At 41.2% G+C, this 26,979-nt stretch overlaps 1 protein-coding gene across 1 annotated transcript in view; it reads right to left on the bottom strand.

Moving 5' to 3' along the window:
* The window catches only part of dock3 (dedicator of cytokinesis 3), an 835,931-nt gene that overhangs the window by 141,675 nt on the left and 667,277 nt on the right, over positions 1–26,979 (bottom strand). The window contains 3 exon segments of the mRNA XM_076267926.1: positions 19,597–19,669; positions 23,522–23,640; positions 24,033–24,149. Of these exon segments, the coding sequence (XP_076124041.1) occupies positions 19,597–19,669; positions 23,522–23,640; positions 24,033–24,149 (309 nt within the window).

Below are 26,979 nucleotides of genomic sequence, written 5' to 3'. Positions count from 1 at the left end.
ATGATTGTAACGCGGGCATGATTCCAAACACCTCCCTTACGATGATGAGTGACAGGTGACAGGTCTCAGAATGCGTGCGCTACACAAGGACGGAAGATGATGAATAACTGGGGCCGTAGGCTATTCACAAAGGCTTTTATCCTAAATCGCACTTAAAGATTTTAGCTTGGAGTTTTCTCTTAAGTTATTCTTCGTGGCTATGGATGACGTCATTACTCATGCACGAGCTAGACTGAAGTGACCACCTTGATTGGCTGACGATTGTAACGAAATTCCAAACACCTCTCTTCCGATGATGAGTGACAGGTGACAGGTCGGAGAATGCATGCGCTACACAAGTAGTGCGAAGGACGGAAGATGATTAATAACTTAGTTGCTCCTAAATTTGCCAGTTAGGAGCTACTTTTAGCCTTAAAATTCTTTGCGAATACGGCCCCTGAATAAAAAGGCCTAGCCTAAATGAATAAAGGCAAAACAAATAGCCTAGTAGCCTAATGAAACATACGGATTGATGTAGTATCTTTGTAACATTATTAAATTATTCTGTTACTATGCCTACGTTTGCAAAAGAACATTTTAATTTGATTCACAATAATGTTGCATTTAATTTACATGTTGACAATGATTAGCCTAGTTTTGGTTGTTGTTGGCGGCGTTATTGCATGTTAGTTATGCCTACAATGCAAAATTGCTTCCTCACGATTGGAAGCTCCTGTAGCTGCATAGGATTTCAAAACACGGCAAAATGCCGCAGGTTTGTGAATAGGTCTGTGAGTAAGGAGTCCTCTTGACTTCTTTTAAGCTGTCAGAGGTGGGAAGGTGTGATTTGTTGGGGGCAGGGCCGGATTAACTGGGCACAAATGTCTGATGGCCCCCCTTCCCCCCAGCCAACGTGAATCGGGTGGTTAGTTAATAGGCCTATCGTGAAGATTTTTCCTGCCATCTAAGGCACGAGCGCATCTGTGAGGCCAAGCCTCACCAAGTAGCTTGTTTGTTTACAACTAACATTCCATTTAATTATACTGCTTTATAGGCTATGCCGAAATAGTTTTCAACATTTTGAATATTCGTGTCGGGTGAATTGAAATGTTCTCAAAGTAGCCTTATGGCTGAAAGCTGCTTGGGATCCCCCCGTCAAGCAATATAACCATACAAACGCGCTTCCTGCACTCATTGTTTCAAAAGGAGTAATTTTGGCTTTGTCAGAACTGAAGAGCTGTGGACGGCACAGCACGGTGTGCCCAATGAAAATAAATTAACGCAACACAACACAACACAGACCCCACTTCTCTCGCGTCAGTCACTGACATGAACGAAACACAGAACCTGCTTCTCTCACGGCAGTAACTGACAGTAACCTAGAATAAATGCATGGGGGAAAACACTTCCCCATGACAAAGATATCGTAAAACACTGAAAGTTAATATTTTGTCACTAGCAACATACATCTGTCCTTTGTGAAATGTATTATGTTCCAAGTAGCCTATGCGTAATTCTGCTTCATAAAGTTGAACAAATACATTTGCTTATTTCACAGAAAAATATAAATAGCCAGTTAGGGTCTACAGTGCAGAGTTGGTAAGTTATGGTAGGCCAACTTGCAGTGAACATACAAACAGGGGAAATTCTTTCTCTTGTAGCTGAGTAGCCTCAGGTGCGCACGTAGACATAAGGCCGAACATGCAAGCACCAATGAATCGTGCTCTCACGACAATCATGCCGTTAAACTTCAAGCAAGGAAAACGATGATTTGAAGATATCTGTTTTGTTGGAAGGGCAAGGGGTAGCAACAGGGCAACACAGAGACAGGCCCGATGGCAGGGCTGTTATGAGAGTATTAAAATATGGGATATTCTACGGGAAAACAATAAAACGGCAAGACAGTGGGGGAAAGTTAAAATATGTGATAAACACGGAAAAAGTTGGCATGCATTGTTTCGGTCCCTGTGCACAGGGATTATTTGTCATATTATTAATCACATATGATTATTTGTGCAAACAAGCGCAACACATTTGAAAAGGAAGGACTGGTAGCATGCAAGCTCACGGGAAAGATTGATTTAAGAACGTTATCACAGTGTGTGGCTGTGGCTCGGGCGGAAGACAGCGACAATTGGCAGGGGAGGGTCATGTCTTTTTTAACAATTCTGTCGGAGGGTCATTGAACAATTTCTAGCAGGCAAGAGAGGGTCATGCAACTTGCAACTGAAGCACTCAAAATTCCTCCGGTGGCCCCTTCAATAAATAACGAACAGTCCCTAGATTGCTGCTGGGCTATATGTCTTGGTTCAGGTCTGTTAACAACTCATTGCCGTGAAACGCATAGCCTATCTCGCGGTTGCATCCATTACAAACAAACATGCAATGTGAACGTCTGGGATTGGGGAGAGCACTAAATGCTCTACTGAATAAGCACAAAGTCAAACCTTTAAATGAAAAACACTCTTTAATAATCAAAAAAAATATAAACCGCTAATGAAGTAAACTTGTGACCATCAAAAATCGTTTATCGCCTGTAACTCCGTGATAACAGGACGTAACAGGAAGGCATTTGGCTGAGCAACGGAGGTTAATATGCTCTATATTTTGTCCAAATGATGTCTGTCTATCATCGTTGCACTCTGAGAAAACCAGAATGTTTAATTTGTCCTGCGTTTCTTCTACGGCTGCAAACGGGATTCACTCGCAGTTAACCAAATATTTCTTTATTAGGGCAGGGCAGGCATATTTCTGGCTATTAAATTATTTCTAAACCAGTCTGCTAAAGTCTGTAGTGAAGTCTGTGTAGGGTTTTCCAGGCTCCATTTCTTTTTACGAGACACCCTGCTCACTTGAGCCATCTACCGGTTGTTTGGGTTGTTGCAGCGTCTCACTGGAAAAATACAAATTAAAGTCGCGTGATACCGCGTGATCCCACGCGCGGACCGCGAGTGAAGCTGGCCAAGTCGAAGCACTGCCCACTGTATATGACATTGGGAATAGTGCAAAAACAATATATCAATTCTTGAAACAGAAATGAGAAATACTCTATATGTTGAATTTGATGCCAGCAACACATTTCAAAAAAGTGAAATCTTAATCACAATGGCAACTAGGGCATAAAAGCTGGGGATTTCATTACATAGAAGTATCATTACTTCGGTAACACTTTATTTTAAGACACACATATTCACCATTAATTAGCTGCTTACTAACATGTATACATTAGATACATTTTTCATTAAATTACAATTACAATGGTTTTAAGATAAGTAACACTACCGAGGACAGTTGCACCGGTGGACAAATGCCATGTTCAAAACAGAATATTTGCACAGTTGAAGAACGATACTCATTGTTTGCAGATGGATTAGATGTAGAAGAACGAACTGCATATTAAAAAAAATATTTTAATGAAATATTATCAAATTTTAGTTATATTTGTCACTTGGAACACAAAAATTGAGCGTCACGTCAACCACCCATATTAGTAGCATACTAGCCATTTGTTAGTCATTATAAGTCACTAACCTTATTCTGCAAGATCTTATTCTACCCTTACTAGTATGGCAAGCCGATTGAGCATTTATTCTGATATCTTGATATCAGGCATAATTGTCATGTACATGTAAGCCATTTTTGTCAACTAGTTAACTAGTGAGCCATGTTTGTGTGAACTAGTTAACTAGTGAGGGCCAAAATATGCACACTAGTTAACTAGTGGGAGCCAAACACATTTTAGCTTCACTAGTTAACTAGTGAGAGCCAGAAATGTCTACTAGTTAACTAGTAAAGGCCAAAATGCATACCAGTCAGCTAGTTGAAGGCTTTTGGGTCTCACTAGTTAACTAGTGACAGCCAAAAATGTGCACATGTTTACTAGTGAAGGCAAAACACCTCACTAGTTAACTAGTAGGTCAATGTTACTAGTTAACTAGTGGACCATAAATGGCTTACTAGCTAGCTAGGTGATGGCAGCAGGCTCACTAGTTAACTAGTTGATGAATAATTTGTCCAAACTAGTTGACTAGTGAGGTCATAAATGTATACTAGTAAACTAGTTAAAGACAAAATTCACACTAGTCAACTAATGGCGCAGAATTCTGGAAATTGAGGCTTTCTATTGGCTCCCTATGTCCAAATAGAACATGACAACCAATCACAGTGCAGAATTTCACGAAATCCCACCCACAACATTTGCATGTGGCACACAAGTTAACATGCTGGCCAAAGGAACTCTAGCTAGTAAACTAGTGGCTTCAGTGTAACACTTACATGTAAACTAGTGAAGGCAGAACTGCTCACTAGTTAACTAGTGAAGACACAAATGCCCACTAGTTAACTAGTGAGGTCTAAAAAGTGTCACTAGTTTACTAGTGTGCATCAAAACACCCACTAGTGAACTAGTCATGGCAATTTCCATTCGACTAGTTAACTAGTGAGGTGCAAAAAAGTGTCACTAGTTTACTAGTGTGCCCCAAAATGCCCACTAGTTAACTAGTGAAGGCCATTGCAGCCCCACTAGTTAACTAGTGAGATGCCAAAACACTCACTTGTTAACATGTAAAGGCCAGCATGCCCACTAGTTTACTAGTGAGGGTGTTGTGGGCCTTACTGGTTAACTAGTGCCATGCATATTTTGTTAACTAGTTAACTAGTTACACCTAAAAACACAAACAAGCTGACCGTTTTTGTCCATTAGTTAACTAGTGGAATTTGAATAAATACACAAACGGCTGGCATTTTGTGCAACTAGTTAACTAGTGGGACGTAACATTGTCCCACTAGTTAACTAGTGTGCAATGTCGCACTTGCATGCAAATGAAGAAGGCGGAACAAGGATTTTGATTGGTCCATTTAGGACTCAGAAACCTAGAAAACATGGCTGACTTCGTCCAGGCTGTTCTAAGAGCAAACTTTTATAAACTAAGATCGTTTGAGCATAAAAATATGTTTTGATAACATGTCTAGTGACAAAGTTATGGTGTATTGCTGTAATCTTCGTTCAGTTAATGTGTACAATCTTTAGTTTTTCAGTTATTAGTCTGAAAATCGCGATAAAACTGGAGGCATTTGTATATAGTTGCCTAGCAACAAAACGTTTCAGTAACATGAACATTGATGGTAGCTTTGCTAATGTGGCAAGACTAGCTTAAGTGGTTAAGCAGCAGGAGATCATGTGGGAGACCAAGGTTCAATTCCTTAGAAGTGCATGAAGTTTTTATCTTGATCTTTGAGCTTTTAATTACTTTTGAAACCATGTGCAGTTAATGTGTACAATCTTTTGTTTTTCGGTTATTAATCAGAAAAGTGCAACTGAAATGGATGCATTTATGTCTGTGGTTGCCTAGCAACAATAAACAAAGAATAATAACTTGTTAAAGCATGGGGTTTCTCTTTTATTATTAAAAACCATTTTGACAGAATATGAGATAATGCATACTGCAGGCTCTGCTTTACTATCTATACTGAAGTACCGTTGCAGAGTAGTGTGTCACTTTAGCCACTAGGGGCACCCATCAGGACCTGATCGCGAGGCTATGAACAGTAAATTTACATTTAGACTGGGTGGGATTCTTACATAATACCCAATAGGAGTCTTCTACCCACCCTCTCATTAGAATTTGCATAATAGCCGTTTCAGGCACTAGTTAACTAGTGAGCTGCTTCACTGCCACACATGCAAACTAGTGAGACTTAAATTGTTCCACTAGTTAACTAGTGGACAAAAACGGTCAGCTTGTTTCTCTTTTTAGGTGTAACTAGTTAACTAGTGAACAAAATATACATGCCACTAGTTAACTAGTAAGGCCCACAACACCCTCACTAGTAAACTAGTGGGTATTTTAGCCTTTACATGTTAACAAGTGAGCGTTTTGGCATCTCACTAGTTAACTAGTGGGGCTGCAATGGCCCTCACTAGTAAACTAGTGGGTATTTTAGCCTTTACATGTTAACAAGTGAGCGTTTTTGGCATCTCACTAGTTAACTAGTGGGGCTGCAATGGCCTTCACTAGTTAACTAGTGGGCATTTTGGGGCACACTAGTAAACTAGTGACACTTTTTGCACCTCACTAGTTAACTAGTCGAATGGAAATTGCCATGACTAGTTCACTAGTGGGTGTTTTGATGCACACTAGTAAACTAGTGACACTTTTTAGACCTCACTAGTTAACTAGTGGGCATTTGTGTCTTCACTAGTTAACTAGTGAGCAGTTCTGCCTTCACTAGTTTACATGTAAGTGTCACATTGAAGCCACTAGTTTAGTCAAGTCAAGTCAAGTCAGATTTATTTATAAAGCGCATTTAACATGCACATAGTGCAATCCAAAGCGCTCCACAAACAAGACACATAACAACAAGACAAAAGATGCCGGATGGAGCGGCGTAGTCGCCAGCGTACCCATGACATCAAGACAAGACAAATACATTTAAAAAATAACAAATACAAACTAGAATTGCGGTTCCGAGGAACTGCAAGAGTGGGTTTGATCAGGGGCATGGAACTCGGCCTCATCCAAGGATTCCAACGGTACCTCATTTATGAAAATTGGGCACACGGATCAAAAGTTATCTGCATTAACGCAACATCCAATAAGCTAAAACGCATAAATAACGTGGTTGCTATGCTGGTTGCTAGGGCAATCATGCTGGTTGCTATGGTGGTCGCTAGGTTAGAAGGCCAGCGCCTCCTGAGAGGCCTGAAGGGTCAGTTCTGAGGTTGTTGGCTGCTGGAACCGAAAAAAGGACTGCATTTTCTTAAAAGACAATGTGACTGAAGTGCGGGCAAAGTTTGCACAGAAATGTACGATTTTTCCCACCCTCATCGACCTTGTCATAAAACTGTGATCACACGACGCCTCCTTGCTGCTTTGTCGTCTAAATCAGCCTTTCAGCCATGCTGTGGGCTTGCTGGATCAAACCCACTAATAAGAAAACTTAAGAAGAACAATAGTGGGCTTGCTGGATCAAACCCACTAAAAATGCCGGACGGAGCGGCGTAGTCGCCAGCGTACCCGTGACACCAAGACAGACAACTAAACAAATAAAAAAAAAGAAAATATATTTTAAAAGGGGAAAAAGTGATGTTAAAATTAGTCCAATTTCCAAACCAGCTGAAAATGTCAAAGGGCAATGATGACCCGTGAAAACTGCGCACAGAGCTGTGTCTTTACAACCGATGCAATGCCAACAAAGTTCTTTAGCAACTGACCAACCCGGTGAATTCACTGGCAGTCTGGAGATAACGTTAACGTTAGAAGCTAGGCCTGCTAGACTGCAGTCTGGAGATGATGGAAGCACAGTCCAAAGTACTGAGCGATCGTGTAGATCCGCAATTCGGTGGACTTAACAGCGACTTTGTTGCTCCGTGAGAATGCAGCTCTTCACCGTTAACGTTAGTTTGCAGTTGGCAAGGCAGCTCGTAGGTCAGCAACAGCTCGGCGGGCACGGTAGATCTTTCGCAGAGTAGAGCCTAGGTCCGGCTGTCCCGAGAGATCCACTCGACCAGACAGTGAAGTGCACTGTTCACAGATGGATGGAAGGATGTCAGAGGCCCAGTTAGTCTGCAGTTGGCATGGCAGCTCGCAGGTCAGCAACAGCTCGGCGGCCACGGCAGATCTTTCGCAGAGTAGCCTAGGTCCAGCTGTCCCGAGAGATCCCCTCGACCAGACAGTGAAGTGCTGCACCGCTCACGGATAGATGGAAGGATGTCCGATGCCCAGCTAGGGCAAAAGCTAGCATTAGCAAGCTCCCAATGGACAAATGTCAACGACATCAGTTGACTTAGAGTAAAAAGGACTAAGAATAACACGAAAACTATCAAAAATAGCGAAAATAAATAGGGAAAACATTTAACTAGACAAACCAATACAAAAAAATAAACATGACATTACATAAAATTACGAACATTACATAAAAACAAACAAAAACATGATGCCAGACGGAGCGGCATGTCTCGCCAGCGTCCCCGTAACCTAGCAACCCCCTTTTACTAGTTAAAGTTCCTTTGGCCAGCATGTTAACTTGTGTGCCACATGCAAATGTTGTGGGTGGGATTTTGTGAAATTCTGCGCTGTGATTGGTTGTCATGTTCTATTTGGACATAGGGAGCTAATAGAAAGCCTCCTAATTTTAATTCTGCGCCACTAGCTGACTAGTGTGAATTTAGGCTTCAACTAGTTTACTAGTATACATTTATGACCTCACTAGTTAACTAGTTTGGACAAAGGATGCATCAACTAGTTAACTAGTGAGCCTGCTGCCATCACCTAGCTAGCTAGTAAGCCATTTATGGTTCACTAGTTAACTAGTGACATTGACCTACTCCAACTAGTTAACTAGTGAGGAGTTTTGCCTTCACTAGTAAACATGTGCACATTTTTGGCTGTCACTAGTTAACTAGTGAGACTCAAAAGCCTTGAACTAGCTGACTGGTATGCATTTTGGCCTTTACTAGTTAACTAATGAAGCTAATATGTGTTCACTAGTTAACTAGTGGGCAATTATGCAGTTAACTAGTGAACATGCTGATCATTAATAGTTAACTAGTAAGATATGAAACATATGAACTAGTTAACTAGAGAGAATTTGGGCCTTACTAGTTAACTAGTGAGCATTTTGGCTGTCACTAGTTAACTAGTTCACACAGAAATGGCTCACTAGTTAACTAGTGGACATAAATGGCTTGCATGTACATGACAATTATGCCTGATATCAAGATATCTGAATAAATGCTCAATCGGCTTGCCATATACTAGACCCTTAATTAAGAATTTCCTGTATGTAAGCTCCTAATTACCCCTTATTCATAGTTATTAAATAAGTTGTTGCATATGAATTATGATCTAAATATGCATGGCTCAGTATGGGGCTTGTAAGGTGGTAGTACCACAAGAACAGTTATTCACCCCTAATAATACTTATCAAAGATGCTCTTTTCAAATGGAACTAGACACTAAACCACAAGTGCTTATAGTGTACAAATAACTCATAATTAAATCTTTGTAATGCAGAATATGTTCCCTATTCTAAAGTTGCGTCTAAAATCGATTTTTGTATTTGTGCTATCTTGGCTGTCTGCTTCTTGTCTGCGCTGTAATACACTTAAAAAGTGTGACTAGGAGGCAACTTTAGTTCAACACATAGGGGTTAATAAGTGCCAAATTAATTGTGAATTAAATGTGAACAAAGACCCAACTTTAGAGAACATCGTTTTTTCATGTATATCATGCTATCTTTTATTTGGCCTATAAGGTAAGAACAGAGTAAGGTACATGTGGTTTAACCTGTGCTGCGTCAAAATCTAAGCATATGTTATTTAAGCCTACACATTTCCTCACTTTCTTACTCGACCTATCTTCAAATGTCTTCTTCAGTGACACCCCAAAATACGATGGGCTCCAATATGACGATCAAAAGCGTGGTGCCTAAATATATTTAGGGCATACATATATTTCACACCAGTGCGCCTAAATATATTTTTTTCACTCCCAAGCCATTATTTTTAGAGAGTGAAATTGGCACACTGTAGAACCCTTTTTCTGATCGGCCTTCAGAGAGTGCTCTGATCAAGCTATTTTGAATGAATATCAGGCGATAATGATCGGAACAAAATACCGTTATTAATCAGAATCAGAATCAGCTTTATTGGCCAGGTTTGCGTAAACAAACAAGGAATTTGACTCCGGTTAATCTTTGCTCTGAAAGTACAACACTCACTTAACATATAAGAATAAAAAAATAAAAAACATAAAAAGAGTAAAAGAATAAAAACAGAACAATAAGAACAGAATGAAGGGCAGTAGAATATGGCTATGTATACGAATAAATACAGTATGTACATTTGCAAATAAATAAATAGACACTATGGGTGTTAGGGTAATGCAATTTGCCGGGGGTGGGGGGGTGGCTGGGGATATCCGCCTCCTTGTTGTCCCTGTCAAGGTTGCCAAGTCAATGACACCTCAACAGGCACAGGCATGATGCAATATACAGTTGAAAAGAGGGCGGGGGTAGTGCAATATCATTATAAACTGAGGTTTAAGATTAAATATAAATATAGTGCAAGGCAGTTCAGTGCAATGATGATGTATTAATAACAATATTGTAACTGTAAGGTTGAAGGTAGGAGAGCCGGTGTATTAGTGAGACTGAGACGGCGTGCAAATCGACCACCGCTCCCAAGCATCCTTTTGGCCAATGTTCAGTCTTTGGACAATAAGATGTGCGAGTTGTGTGCAAGGATCTCCTTTCAGAGAGAATTTAGGGACTGTAATATCATCTGTCTCACGGAAACTTGGTTATCGGAAGATGCGCCAAACCATGCTATTTCTCCCACTGGTTTCTCTGTGTTTCGGACCGACAGGTCAAAAGAACTATCGGGTAAAGTCAGGGGTGGAGGGGTGTGTTTCATGGTTAACTGTGCTTGGTGTGACAGTAAGAATATCCACTCGATCAAGTCCTTTTGTTCTCCAGACATAGAATATCTCACCATTCTCTGCCGTCCATTCTGGTTGCCAAGACAATTCACGGCTGTTGTAGCAACCGCAGTATACATTCAACCGCAAGCGGATGCAGAGCTCGCGCTAAAAGAACTGTACGCGATTATCAGCAAAACGGAGAGCTTACATCCAAAGGCTGCTTTTATCATTGCAGGCGACTTCAACCACGCATCTCTGAGAAAGATACTGCCCAAATACTTCCAGCACATAGATGTAAACACACGTGGAAACCGCACACTAGACCACTGCTATACTCCCTTCCGCGATGGGTACAAGCCCCTCCTCCGCCCACCGTTTGGCAAATCGGATCACTCTTCTATCCTGCTCCTTCCAGCTTACAAGCAGAGACTGAAACAGAGCCCACCCACTGTCAAAACCATTTGCTGTTGGTCTGAGGAATCAGCTGCTTTGAATGCACTGATTGGGACATGTTCCGTGATGCATCAAATGGGGATATAGATGAATACACAGAGACAGTCACAGGATTCATACAGAAGTGTGTAGAAGATATTGTTCCAACAAAAACAGTCAAAATGTATCCAAATCAAAAACCATGGATAAATAGCCAAGTAAAATCTGCTCTCAGAGCTCGGGATTGTGCGTTTGCCTCTGGAAACAAAGAGCTGGAGAAAAAAGCCAGATATGACCTGCGGAAAACAATCAAAGCAGCAAAAAGAGAATATAGGCACAAGATTGAGGAACAGCTGGAAGGGAATGATTCAAGGAATATGTGGCAGGGACTGCACATGATTTCAGATCTGAAGGGGAAGAAATCCAACATCCAAGTCTCTCACCCCTCACTTGCAGACGAGCTGAACCAGTTCTATACACTGTCTATACATTGTTCTCGCCGACAATGACACTTCAGCCTGGCCTGCATTTATGCGCGAAGCCCGTTAGTTTTGCTCTTGTTCGCCGCATGCTGGCAAAACAAGGCACTGCAACGTAATTTCAGTGACTGAAGCTCTCCAGAACGTTTGTGGTTCTGCATTGATGGATTTGCGAGATCTCGCAAAAGAAAGTCAATATCTCGCAAAAGAAATTCGAGATCTCGCAAAACAAACTCAATATCTCGCAAAAGAAAGTCAATATCTCGAAAAAGAAACTCGAGATCTCGCAAAAGAAACTCAATATCTCGCAAAAGAAAGCCAATATCTCGCAAAAGAAACTCGAGATCTCGCAAAACAAACTCAAGATCTCGCAAACCTAGTCAATGTTTGTCCCAAGTACATACCTTTTCTCAGTATTTTTTTTTTTTACCTTCGTTTTTTTTTTCATGTCACCTCACGGGCTCCGTACACACACACCCTTTCATTTATTTATTTTTTGAGGAGAAAAAAAACACAACGAATTTTACTCTATTATAAACCTATAATGAGATGTAATAAAAGAAATCTTGAATCTTGAAGTACACATGAGGTAAATGAGCAGAACAGTGTTGATTGACTTTGTTCAGTGTAAGGGTGGGGGCTGTTTCTGAACCGGTTAACTAAAATAGAAAATAGCATTTTCACTCTAGAATAAGTGAAATTGATTTTGTTCCCGTTTTCAGTTACTTTCATCCTAAAATTGTGTTCGTTTCCGGTTTTAGTTTTCGTTATTTGAACCGTTTTTAATCCTTACATGTTTATCTCTAGTCAGGATTTTTGGTTGGGTCTTTCTGTATTATTTAATTGCATGCAACAGACATTATTAGGCTGGCCTTTTTATTTGGTGGATGTGTGCAACCAGTTCTTAGACACATTCTGTAATGGTTTGCATGTAGTCTTCATTGATGCCATTCATGATGGAAATAATGATACTTGGGACAAGTGGAAGAATGTGAGTCGCATTCATATACAACCCCAAATCAGAAAAAGTTGGGACGTTGTGTAATATATAAATAAAATAAGAATGTAATAATCTGCATATTTAGTTGCAAAAAGGACACAGACAACATATCAAATGTTGAAAATGACAAAATTGACTATTTCATGGAAAATCTATGTTAATTTTGAATTTGATACCAGCAACATGTTTCAAAAAAAGTTTAGACGGGGGTGTCAGGATCTGGCCTGGACTAGAGACTTTGTGCGACCCTGGTGGCCATTCTGTGTATTGTTTTCTGTCTTGTGCTCTGTATTTACCTGTCTGGTCATGTGTCTTTGTCTCCACCCATTCCCTTATATGGTCTGCACTTCCTGTCTCGTTAGTTTTCCTCCGTTTCTGCTCACACTTGTTCCCTGTTTTGGTCTTGTTGGTTTCATCCAGTCCTTTCTGTTAATTAGTCTGTGTATTTCTACCTTCCTGTTTCTCCGTTCTTTGTCGGATCATCTCTCTGTTTTGTCTAGTCAAAGTCCTGTATGTAACTAAGTCTGTAAATGTCAAGTTTGTAGTTAAGAATAAAGTGTGAATAAAGACTTGTAAGAGTCTTGCACGTGGGTCCAATCTTCAGAATCCTGACAGTACGATCAGACCAAACATGGACCCAGCAGAGAGGAGCTCAAAAGGGTGGAGGACACCCTCAGCAGACTCAACTGTGAGCTGGGGAAGTCTGCAGATTTGGAGTGTCGGCGAACTATTCGTTTGCTGATGAAAAGGACAATTTCCTCCAAGCCCTGGCTGCAGGAGGTTCAGGGGATGGCTACACTGGCCGACCAGCTTTCAGGTCTGGAAAAAAGTCTTCAGTCCCTCCTGGTTTCCTCCGGTGACCCTGTTTGTGAGGCTGCTAGCCTCCAGCCTGATCCTGCCCCTGGATCTGAGTGCCAGGGGCTTAGGCTGGGTCGGCTTTGCCTCCAGCCAGCCGCTTCAAGTCAAGACCCCCAGCCTGCTGAGTTCCAGTCCCCTGACCAAACCAGAATCCAGGTCCCTGAGGAATCTCCCTTCTTGGGAACACGGTTGGCCATCAGGCCAGCCAGAAGAAGGCGAGGTTCAAGGACACAGCGAAGCCTTCAGTTGCCAAACGTTTCAGCGCCTCCTGTGCCCAGCCCAGAGGCGCCTGCTCCTGTGCCCAGCCCAGAGGCGCCTGCTCCTGTGCCCGCAGCCGAGTCCGCTCCTGTGCCCGCAGCCGACACCACGCCTGCAGCCCAGTGACCAAACGCCACGCTTGCAGCCCAGTCACCCGACGCCATGCTTGCAGCCCAGCCTCTGCCTGTCTGTCCGGCCCCGCCTCTGCCTGTCTGTCCTGCCCTGCCTCCCTCTGACTGTCCGCCCCCGCCTCTGCTCGAGCCCGAGCCAGCCCCGCCTCCGCCCGAGCCCTTCTCTGTCCCCGTTTCCCCTGTATTGTTTGTTCCCGTCACCGTGCCCGTCTCTGTTCCCGTCACGTGCCTGTCTCTGTCCCTGTCTGTTTCTCTGTCCCTCTCACCATCCTAGTTACCATCCCTGTTACAGTCCCTGTCACCGTCCCTGTTACCGTCCCTGTCACCGTCTTTGTTCCTGTCTCTTCCCCTGGTGTGTCTGAGGGCTGTATTTTGCACCCTGGCGCATAGTGTAAAACTCGTCCCCCCCCCCCGCGCAAAGTTTAATTCCTTATTTTGCACAATTTTAAACAATACGCCCAGGGGTGTGGCAATTAACAACTTAGGGAGTGGCCTGGTGCATTGTCTAAAAATCGCTATTGTACACCTGGTCAGAAGTCTATGGCGAGTTGTTTATATGTTATTTTAAGAGCGCATTGTCAACAGTCATATTAGCAGGTGCACGCACCATCCTTCTATCATTTATGAATGCACACCAGCGCACGTTCATGCAAAACATTACAAATTGCACGATTACAATGGGAAACATAATTAGAATAAAGATATTTTCTTGAGTTTGAGTAATGTGTCATGTAGTTTTATGAGTTTGGGATATGTGTTTTAAGTGTTGTGTTGTGCTATGTGTTTTAAGTGTTGTATATGTACGTTAAGATCAAGGACCACAATGGAAATAAGTCTATGACTTTTTGTGCTATCCTTGACACTGTTTTAATGCATGATTTGTACCGACATGTATTTCAATGGTTTGTCAAATAAACTAAACTAAACTAAAATATTACGAAATACTGTACATCTCATAATGAGTAGTTATTCACCATTCATTTGCAAATTGGTAATGACGGTTAAAAGTGATTAGGGGAGAGGCGAGAGACACGTATGGAGCACAGCTGAAGACGCACTGTCACGAGATATAAGCAACTCCTCTGCAGGATAAATGTTGTTTTGTTCAGTCATTTGAGCAATATTTGGATAAGTGTTGCTTTTTTCAGCCTATGTTTTCGATGGTAACCCATTGTCAGTCAATAGTGAAAGTAACTGCATATAACTGTCTTCTCGTTGACTGACACCTTGGTAAAGTTAGTTTCACTTTGCCAATGAGTTCAAACAAAGTCCTTTTAGGCAAGTCCCTCCACTCGGCGGCCATATACCAACGTTTTATGGGCACTCATTGGGCACAGTCGAACTGCGCGTGCGCAAGGCTTCACGACACCAATCTTGCTCCAGCGGCGAGATCACAACACATGATTGGCACGATGTCTTCACAACACACCATATGATTGGCTCAATGTATTCACATCACACCACATGATAGGCTCAATGTATTCACATGTCGACGTTTTGCCGAGGAAGGGGTGGGATATATGTAGACAACGGCCATATTGGCGTGACAAACTAGCCCCATGCATTTCTATGGAGTATTTTTTGAGTGCTGTGTCTCCACATTAGAAAGTCTCTGGTTCAAATAATAGACGAGTACAAATGTGTGAAGGCTATGCTAGGTTTTAGTAAAGCATGGTTTAGTGGAATGACTATTCCATACGGTCTCACAAGCAGCCTCCTTCAAATGCGCCGTAAAATTTCAAAATACCGATGCATTTATTTGACATCGCGCTTTGCGCCGTTAAAGGGAATGACAGATGTCATTCTCATTGGTTTAAATGATGTTACGCCCCAAACACACCCATATGACTAATTAAAAAACCTAGGAACACCTTGTTGCGCCATGCGCTCGACGTTTGATAACGAAACCCCTCCCAATGTGGACTGGACATCCTACTAAATTTGAATAAGCTTTTGACGAGTGACGATGCGCTTTAGAATGTCATGATGGGGCCCTGAGTCTGAGTCTGCCCCGTCTGAGTCGGAGTCTGCCCTGTCTGAGTCTGAGTCTGCCCTGTCTGAGTCTGCCCCGTGGTCACAGTCTGTAGGACAGGAGGCGTCCGTAGAGGGGGGCGGGGTACTGTCAGGATCTGGCCTGGACTGATGCCTTTGTGCCACCCTGGTGGCCATTCTGTGTAATTATTTAATTTATCTTCAGTGTGTATTGGCCAGTCCGATTTGTAATTAGGCTATAGCATTGCATTTTCTGTATCTTTGTTTTATGCACTAGTTGCTCTATGTTAAGCCTAAATGATGGTTTATGTTACCCCTGCCACTGTGTAGCCTATTAAATATGGTTTGTGACTTTAATAGGCTATATAGAAAGTTATGATTATTACATTGCATTTTCTGTATCTTCTTGGTTTTATAACACACTTATATTGCTGTATTGCTATTAGGCCTACACGCTGGTTTATGTTAGTGCAATTAGGTCATTCTGTTATGTGATTGAACCTGATTTTGCCTATGAATTGTTGGGCAGATAGCCTAGGCTACTCGTGGTTGTTTTCAAATAAATGTATTGCTAATAATATATAATTTACATTGGTTGCATTATATAAATAACATTTTATAGGCCTACTTATTTGATCGCTGGTTTTTGTAGTTCGCTGTGCAGTAGGCCCTATGTTGCGATATAGTTTGTACGCACCATCAGCTTAAGCCCTCCTTACACTAACAGACTTTGGAAAGATTTGCAAAGATTTGGAAGAGATTTTTGAAAGACTACAGTCTCAGGACCTCTCACATCTAAAGACAACTTGCAGGGTCACTATTTAGAAGACTGCAACTAGATTCCTTTAAATTATTACCCATCGTGCAATATATAAACAGGAACTGAAATGATAGCATACTAAACTCAAAGTCGTATTTTCGTGTTTCTGCAGCATTGTTTCATGCGTGACATCCCTAACTGATATAGAGTCGTTCTGTCACGTGGAAGAGCCGACTAAATATGTATAAGAAATTACAAATATTATAAGAATAACACATAGGGCTATATTTTGGGTCACCAGCGCATGGCGTAAAGTTCGTTATTCACCGGCGCGAAGTTGAATTCGTTATTTTGCACGTTTATTTTTTAACCATTGCGCCCAGGGGTGTGGCAATTAACAACCTAGGGAGGGACCTGGCGCATTATCTAAAAATCGCTATCATACACCACCTAAACCTGGTCAGACGTCAATGGCGAGTTGTTCATATGCTATTTTAAGAGCGCATGTCAACAGTCATATTGGCAGGTGCACCATCCTTCATTCATGAACGCACACCAGCGCATACCGATGCATTTATTTGACATATCGCGCATTGCGCCGTTAAAGGGAATGACAGATGTCATTCTCATTGGTTTAAAATGATGTTACGCCCCAAACACACCCATATGACTGATTAAAAGACCTAGGAACACCTTGTTACGCCATGCGCTCCACTTTTGAGAACGAAACCCCTCCCAATGTGAACTGGACATCCTACTAAATTTGAATAGACTTTTGACGAGTGACGATGCACTTTAGAATGTCATGATAGGGCCCATAATCATATAGGCTACAGCTGTCGCCTACTTTGCCCCTTCCTGTTTGGAGAGGTCACTATTGGTTTTTATAGTTCACGTCACTATTTGCATGAGCCACGACTAGAAAGACTTGCGATAATATCAAACATGTTTGATATTGTCGTAACGGCAAAACTAGAAAAGGACTGACTCCGACTGACTTAAAGGACAATTCCGGCGCAAAATGAACCTAGGGGTTAATAACACATGTGTACCGAGTTCGACTGTTCGCTGGGATTTGTTTTCATGCTAGTCGAATGTGACCAGTTTTATTGCAAACCGCTTATTAGCGTTTAACGTTAGCCTTCGGGGCACACGTACAGTAGAAAGAAATCGCTATTTCTATACCACTAACAAGGCTCAAAATAAAACCACACTTACACAGTAGCATAATGAGGGTCTCTACATGTAAACCGAAGCATTGAGAACTTTGTAAGTGTACAGGCAGTTTATTAAAAAGAAACACATTACCGCTCACGTCTGGTTCACATATACAGGCAGGCGATGTGAACTAAAATCAAACGTAATTTGCTCAATATAGGCCTATCAAATAATAGCTCCGATGTAACCTAACTTGTATAGTGTACTTACTTAGTGGATGTCCATCTGGTCCCTCTGGTATGGATCGCCGCCGCCTGTGTGGCATTGACTACAGGTAGCTTCTAGCTCTCTCTCTCATAGCCCTTTCACGGAGCTCCCGCAGCTCTTCGTTGGTATATTCCGACTCGAAAAGATAAGGACGTCCAATAAGGGTTCATCCTCGATGTCTTCAAATTCGTTCAAATAACCTGCCATCTCTTATGTATCCTGTTGCGTTCAGTGCTTCTCTTTTGCACAGTCCTTCTGCAACAACGTTTCACCCGAGATTCACTTCACATCCCAGAGTTCTGTTTAACCAAGGCGCCTGCCTATATGTGAACCAGACGTGAACGGTAATGTGTTTCTTTTTAATAAACTGCCTGTACACTTACAAAGTTCTCAATGCTTCGGTTTACATGTAGAGACCCTCATGCTACTGTGTAAGTGTGGTGCTATTTTGAGCCTTGTTAGTGGAATAGAAATTTCTTTTTACTGTACGTGTGCCCCGAAGGCTAGCGTTAAACGCTAATTCGCGGTTTGCAATAAAACTGGTCACATTCGACTAGCATGAAAATACATCCCAGCGAACGGTCGAACTTGGTACACATGTGTTATTAACCCCTAGGTTCATTTTGCGCCGGAATTGTCCTTTAAAACCGATAAGATTGGCACCTTACACTTAACGATCTAGTTGACGGGAGCGCGTCGCGATTCCAGTACAACTCCCATGGTTTCTTGGGGATTTCTGTCCGACTTTGGAAATTTAGTCGCCGACTGTGAAAACAGACCAAAATCGTACAATGTAAGGCCGCCATTAGCTGTACTTCATGGAGGGGAGGGGTGAGTGAGTTTTTAAAAGGAGACAGAGTTAGAGTGGTCTGCAGAATACAGAGCCTGTGTAACATAGTATCTTTAGAATTCTATAAACTCTACGTGGACCATGGACAACCCCCCCCTGCCGAAAACATCTTCCCGCACCTCTGGTATTAAGGCATGATACAGAAAATACCACCGTCTTATCTGGGCCTGAGCTTGTTTAAAATGGACTGAGGTAATGTGGAAAAAGTTCCTGTGGTTAGACCAATCAAAATTTGCTATTATTTTTGGAAATCATGGACTCATCTGGGCTAAAGAGGAGAGGGCCTATCTAAATAGCCAACCTATCTAACTTGTTTTAGTGCTCAGTTCGAAACCCAACATCTATGATGGTGTGAAGGTGCATTAGTGCCTGGGCATCTAGCACATCTGGCAAAGCACAATCAATTCTGAATGATATATACAAGTTTTGAGCAACATATATATACTGCCATCCAGGCAATGTCTTTTCCAGGGAAGACCTTGAATATTTCAGGAAAACAATGCCAAAATGGGGTGCTAAAATGGCCTGTCTGCTGTCCAGACCTGTCAAATTAGGTGCATCATGGAATGAAAAACATGACTAAGATTACCCCATATTGTTGAGCAACTGAAATCCTATATCGGGCAGTAATGGGACAACATTTCACTCTCAAAACTCTAGCAACTGGTCTCCTCAGTTCCTAAACATTTACAGAAATGAACATTCCATATCCCAACTTTTTTTAAACATGTTGCATCAAATTCAAAATTAACATATATTTTCCATGAAATACTCCAAATTTTCACTTTCAACATTTCATATGTTGTCTATGTCCTTTTTGCTGCTAAAAAGGGTTTACAAGACTTGTATATTATCACATTCTTTTTTTATTTGCATTTCACACAATGTCCCAACTTTTTATTTGGGGTTGTATATGCCTATGTCAGATGTCAGGACGGACTGTGGTTGTATGTACAGGAAATGCCCCACTAAAATATTCTAGCACCAGACGCCACTGGAATGGAGACAGACCTGTATGTGGTAGACATCTTCATGGTGCTCCACAAGCAGGCCATCAGTCAAGATGAGCAGATTCCCCATCTCACTGGAGGTAGGAGAGAATAGAGGTAAATGATTAGAATGTGAAACTCACCATTGTTTCGAAACTGAAGATAGACAAAGCCAATCACAGATGAGGAGAAGAGAAGGTGGAAGGGGAGAAGGGGAAGAATAACCCTGGAAGGGAAGGAGAAGGAAGCAGAAGGTGAAAAAGTGGCTAAAGCAATTACAACATATCCTAACAACTGTACACTTTGGCAAGCTTGCGTGAGTCAGATCTCAGCTGCACATCATAAAATCAAACTGAGTAACAGTTATGGTAACCTAAAGAGCAGTAGACGAGAAGAAGTATATCTCTGACTACCAAAAACTGTTTTTTAATTAAAAAGCTATACCAGCTGATGCATTTAAAAATGCCCCTCTAGCCTATTTCGTGAGCATCTTTGTTGCCCTCTCTTGCACACAGAGGTGGTGTTCAGGTCGAATTTAAGCCGGCCATCAACCAAGGTGCCTAGGTACTGTACTTGTAAGGTGATACAATTTCAACACCTTGGCCGTTGATGATACTGTGCTTTGGAGCAGGGGGAAGGCATCTGAAATCTATGGACATGTCCTTGGTTTTGCTGATGTTCAGATGCAAAAAAACATCTTCAGACCAAGACACAAATTCATTAATAACAGGGCCATGCTCATTCTCGTGGGAGATTGACAATTACAGAGTCATCTGCAAATTTTAGAATATGCCTTTTGTCATGCTGGCTACGGGAGTCATTGGTGTACAGTATGTACAACGGAGGGGAGAGGACACACCCCTGAGGTGAGCCTATGGATGATGTTAGGCCACCGGACAGCACTTTATTTACCCTCACTCTCTGAACTCTCTGCGTAAGGAGATCAAGTAGCCAACCAGTCAGGCTTGGATCAAAGCTAAAGTTGTTCAGTAATTTCTCAATTAGTAGGTCGGGTTGGATGGTGTTAAATGCTGAGGAGAAATCTACAAAGAGCAACCTTGCATGATTCCCGCTTTCCTCCAGGTGTTTATAGAAAAGATTTAGTAGAGTGATGGTAGCATCCTGCACCCCCCTCTTGGCCCTATAGGCAAACTGGGAAAGATCTAAGAGAGGTTCTACCCTGATTAGGAGCTCAGCTTTAATCAGCTTCTCTAAGGATTTTGCAATAAGAGATGTGAGGGCAACCGACCTGAAATCGTTTAGGATTTGGGGCCGACTGACCTTAGCAACAGGCACCACTACAGACTGCTTTCATAGAGATGGCACCCTCTGCAAGGAGAGTGACAAACTGAATATGTGATGGAAGATGGGGCCTAAGTGTTCAGCACACACGTTTAGCGTGCGGCCACTGATGTTATCTGGACCAGGGCTTTTCTTTGGATTGCAGTATTTGAAACACCTAACAACACTATGCTCATTAAAACAAGGGATAAATGGGGGATGCCAGAAGACTCTTCTTGAGTTCAGAATGTCTGTTACTGAAGTCATGTGTGTCGAATCTGACATAGAACATGTTAAGATCCTCTGCCAGTATTGGGTCAGGTATGCTGTTAAATTCTAACTTCCTCTTCCCCCTTTCCTTAAGCCCTACTATAGTCTTCATACTATCCCAGGCTGTATCCAGGTTGTTAATTTTGAGTTGTGTTTCTAGTTTATCTTTATACTTTAGTTTGCCCACCCTGATTTCTCGTTTTATCTCTTTTTTAAGTTTGTGCAGTGCCAGCAAGTTTCCCTCCTTAAAGGCTCTATTCTTCTCACGCAAAAGACCTCTAAGAGACTTGTTAACCCATGGTTTACTGTTGGGGTAAACTTTTAAGGCCTTAGTTGGAATGACAGTATCCTCACAGTAAGCCACCCAACAACTGATAACATCCGTTAATTCATCAATATCAGAGCATGAGTCTTTAAACATATCCCAGTCTGTGCAATCCAGGCACCTCTGAAGAGAAAGACAAGCATCCTCCGACCAGTCCTTAATGTACACAGTCTGTCGCTTGCCTCTCTTAAGAGCAGTTTGATATGAGGGGATGAGGTGTACACAGTTGTGATCAGATGAGCCTAAAGGTGGGAGGGGGATGGACTTGAATGCATTTTTCACTGAACAATAACATAGGTCCAATGTTTTATTTTGTCTAGTGGGGCATGTAACATATTGATGGAAGTCTCTGAGTGTTTTAGACAAAGAGCAATTGTTCATATCCCCCATCTTCTATAAACAATTCACTCATCCACCCATTAAACTATCTATCAACATCCATTACACTATCTACATTAAACTTTTAAACTATCTAATCTGTCTCAGGCTTTAAGCATAAATTCTGGCTCTCTTAAGACTACAGATCCTTTTCAACTGTTTTCTCTGTCCAGAACTGTTTCAAAATGAAAAGTCTTCACTATTATAATTCACTATTAAATAATTTAACTAATTTAACTATTTAAACTATCCAACTATTTAACTGTTCAGCTATTCCAACTGTCAGTTGTCATCACCTATGACTCCCACCAACTGCTTCCTCTTCCCACAACTGTTTAAAAATGAAAATCCTCACTATAATAATTCGCTATTAAATAATTTAACAATTTAAACTACTCAACTATTTAACTGTTCAGCCATTTCAACTGTCAGTTATCATCAACTTTGCCTCCAGCCAACTATATTAAACCACCACCTACCTAGCAACCAACATAGCAACCATTGAAATAAAGCATCTATGACAGTTTCTATAGCAACCAACATGATTATACTAGCAAACCACTATAATAAACCCCTCCGTTATTTCTGATAGTAGCCACCATGGATACCCTAGCAACAACCTAGCAATGTCCTCAAGTACCCTAGCAACAGCCTAGCAACCACTTTGAAATAAAGTCATTGAAATAAAGCATCTATGTCAGTTTCCATAGCAGCCAACATGATTACCCTGGCAACCATCATATAAGTAAGGGATAATGCCCGACGAGGTGTCCATTATCAGAAATAAATGGACGACGCGGAGGCATGAACCGTCCGACGCGAAGCGGAGGATTTCTGATTTTACTTTATTTCTGATAATGGACGCATCGAAGGGCATTATCCCGTTTATACCATGGTCACTTACAAAATAAATAAATATGATATAAATACTAAATGAGTTTTAGAGCTAAAATCGTTAGTTCGCAACGCTGTGGAATGTTGATAAGTCACCGCTGAGCGGACTAACTCAGGCGTTGTCAAGCAACGTCATAATCATTTTATAAGTGTAGTATATCACTTTTTAAACGGCACCCTTTTCTACCTAGACCATGGTATAAACAGCTTTATTTAGCATTGGAACAACCATGTCTACCTAAGCAAAACCATTGTTTTAACACATTATCTGTTTTAACACTTTACGTTTTACATCATATGTTTTGCATTTTCATGCACTGGTAATTCCTCGGAATTACATTTTCTAGTTATTATTATTATTATTATTCACTTTCACTTTTACACCTACCTTGAAATTCTTTTTGATGCACCTCAGAATAAAGGAATATCCACCACATCTGGTGTTTGTGGATATCTTTCATTGAACTTGGATACACAACTGAGCTGGATACACATGAACACAAGTCTCTTGACTAGCCTAATGGTAGAAAACTAGGGGTTGGCCCACTTGGTACTGAAGTTATATAGGCCTTTTGTAGAGTGACGCGATCCATGTAACTCCAATGGTGTTTTGTTAACTTTTTGCCAACTAAACTTTTCATTGTTTTACAAACTAAACTTACAATTTGTAGCCAATCATTGATCATCAAAAAACTATCACATTTAAAAGCAATGTTAGGCATTAAAGGGAACACTTTATCAACCACCCTTTATCACTCCTTTTACCACAACTCATAAAGAGGCATAGAAAGACACTTACCTGTGTCTGTGAATAAGTTTGATAGATTCTGAACTCATTGGAGTGTGAGCAGTAAAGAGGCCTCGAGGGGTGCTGGCTCCTAAACAAGCTGAACTGAGCTTATCAAGACCTGCCAGGCCCTGCAAGTTCACACAGAATGATGACTTCACTGTAACACTAAACATTATAACATTATACTGTATCTAAACATTCCATCTGATTCTAAATCAATCTACTCCATCACTATAAAAAGTCTAGGTCTAGCCCCTTTTAGCCCCGTTTATACTGAGGCCCAACATGGTGCTTGAACTCAGTTCCTGGGCCAAGAGGGGTTTATACCGCCCTGGGCTAGGCTTAAACGTGGCCAAATGTGAAACTAATGCCATAGTAACAAGCCCTGCTTAACTGCCAGGGCCACTACACATTCGTTATATGGCCCATGTTAAGTGTAAACCCAGCAGGAACTCTAGCCCTGGTGCTGTAAATGGAATTTGGTGTACAAAAATGTGGTTGTGCATGTTGTGAGGCTCACATAACACAAGCTGCTCCGCAACATCTGGAATTGGTCAGTCAGCTTCTTGTGCAGGGGACGCATTTCTGGATGTACCAACTTCTCATGTACAGCCAGCCCCACACCTAAGATATGTACCTGTCCCAAACAAATGTTACTTTCTCCCAACTATGCCAAATTAAAAACCAATGTTAACATGACTTATGACAGTGTTATACACACCGCAAAAAATAAATTCTAACCAAGTGTTATTAACCCATTTTCTGCAGGTTTTTGCATTACTATGTTTTAATGACTTTATGGGGAAAGTGCAATACTGAGTATCTTATATTCTTTTTTTCAGCACAATCTAAGCATTATGATTAAATATTTGTCATTTCAATTTAACCAACTATATACACAAACATGAGCAAAAAAACATCAAAATGTGTATTTATTTATTTTTAAAGAAATGATTGGCAAAGAACTCAAATACATAGATTAAACATTTTTTTACTAATTGAAATCATACACACATTTATTTTGAAATAAATACCATTGAAATGTTATACTACAACTATTATAGTCAGAGAGATATCCCTCCGCAAAGTTATGTTGACACTACTTTCTATAATGCAAGTCAATGGGTGGATTACGGTCTATGGATAGATGACGCTGTTGCCAATCTAGTTAATCTACCCATCACTGGACAGGAAATTAATTTCATACAAACGTCAAATGGTCATTTCAGTTTGCTTCCTGGTTAGTTTGATGGTCAAAATAATGATAAAACGATATTTTGAGTTTTCCCCCTGCTATTATATTTTCGCATCATCTTTGACACATTCTGGTCACTGTAAAAAAATTACATGATTTTAAAATGACGATAACTTTGGTTCTACTTAAATGATAATTCCGGTATTTAGCACTTTGAGTACCTTTTCTGGTTTGTTTTGGATGTGGTGGATACCAAAATTGTGACGATGGGTCCCAGTAATGTAGTACTCGAGTCCGGTCTCGGACTCGAGACCGGTCTCGAGACCGATTTCTGCTTTCTCGGACTCGACTCGGACTTGTTCCTTCAAAGACTCGGTCTTGACTCGGTCTCGGACCACAGTGGGAGGAGAAGGGGTTGTAATTTCAGACCGAGTCCTCGAGACCAACGCATTTTTTTATGTTCATATAAAAACACACACAACAATAATAATAAAATGCAATGTTGACGGGCATTATTTGAAAATGACATCCGCAAAGATACTGCCGTCTGTAGGGTAGGAATTTCACTGCGGCCACGTCTTTGCCCCTTGCGTTGGCCTTGGTGCCCCCTTCTTTCAATATTCTGCTTTGCATCCGTTTAATAGCGATTTTTATTTAGCCTATGGCCTGTCAAAATAATCTTAGCATCACAGCGCAAACTAAATGACAGCGCATGGCAAGACAGAAAGTGCGTCCAGATTCACCCATTCTTCTCAGTTGAAATACTCGTGATCGCTATGCCTACTCATCACACAGACACATGTATCACATCACATGAAAGAGCTTTTCTCAGCTTTTAAACGATGTTAGCCGCTAATTGCTGTGGTGAACGGTTCGCGAGAAAAGTAAACAATATGATTAAATTTAATCATAACGTCTACATAAGGTGCTATGCCCATCTCCCTACCCATTCATCTCGGTGGCATACTTCACAAACCCTTTGTTCAACACATGACAAACCATATATCAGAATAAACAGCAGACCTTACCGAACACAAAGGTGTAAAGCAGTCCCCTGTACAGTAAGCCGTTCCAGAGTATTCCGGTTAAATAAAAAATGTAATTTGCAGCAAGGTCTACATTCATGTCTCCAACTTTGGTCTTTAGGTTTCAAAATTTGTTTAAATCTTTCTACATGATTTCATAACAGGTCAAATACAAAATAAATGTTACAAATATTGCCTAGATATAGGTAAATATTAAAATCAGAGGATATACAGCTGACTAAGAGTTTGTGAAAGGAGTCTTAATGATCAAAAAATGCTAAGCATGCATCTAGGCTATTTGAGTTTCTTAAAGCTGAGCTGTGCTTAAATTGTTCAATACATGATTCCATAACAAGCCAAATATAAAATAAATATGAATATTAAATATAGCCTAGACATCTAAATATTAGATGATCAGATGATTTACTGTTCTATGTAATATGTCATGTTTCATGTTTTTGTAATGTTTAATACAGTGATGCAGGTCTACTGCTGTGAATAGGCTAAATACAACTTTGATCATTTTTATAGCCTACTACTGTATAGTTAACTTTGGCCTTGGTGCCCTGACATGTGGCCTTTGTGCCCCCCACCAAATATGCCCAACTGAAGGCCAAGTGGCCTTGCCCCTAAAATGGTGAAATTCCAAGCCTGGGCCTGGACTGTTGATTATTAACTGGGGTGATATTAAATCATGAATATGAAAACTGACATGTTTTTTATGGTCTTGGTCTCGACTCGGTCTCGACTCCTAAAGGACTTGGTCTCGACTCGGAATTGCTTCCTCAAAGACTCGGTCTTGACTCGGACTCGACTGTATTTGAAAACCAATGGACTCGGTCTCGACCCTTCAAAGACTCGGTCTTGTCTCGGACTCGGCATAGGCGACATTTGACTGTTTCACTGGCTGGCTATGGGCATGCAAAAACATGTCCTTAAAACAACCAACCTCCACCGGCACCGACCTTGCTTACAGTGCCCCTCACACACCCCTCAAACGTCATGCAATGAGGAAAATGGTTTCGTAGCTACATTTTAATGGGAAATGCACTAATGCCTACTGATAATAGTAAGTCTTACTACATAAGAACCCCTTTGAGTAGAAGCATAATCTTGGTGTCAAATGAAAGCTAACATTCTGGAGATTATAGTTTTATCTACTGTACATTTGCATGGCAGTGACTGTCATAGAATCAAAGAAAAGGGATTACTTTTGCACATGAATCTGCTACTGTGGATGTTTTCTA

This window comes from Alosa pseudoharengus, unplaced genomic scaffold, assembly GCF_046254945.1.
Source record: "Alosa pseudoharengus isolate Yale_2024_CS ecotype anadromous, Long Island Sound unplaced genomic scaffold, YU_APseudo_1.1 YU_APseudo_1.1_scf_5, whole genome shotgun sequence".
NCBI classification, from domain to species: Eukaryota; Metazoa; Chordata; class Actinopteri; order Clupeiformes; family Clupeidae; genus Alosa; species Alosa pseudoharengus.
The sequence above is the reverse complement of the archived record's forward strand: the minus strand, read 5'-3'. Positions and strand labels throughout refer to the sequence as shown.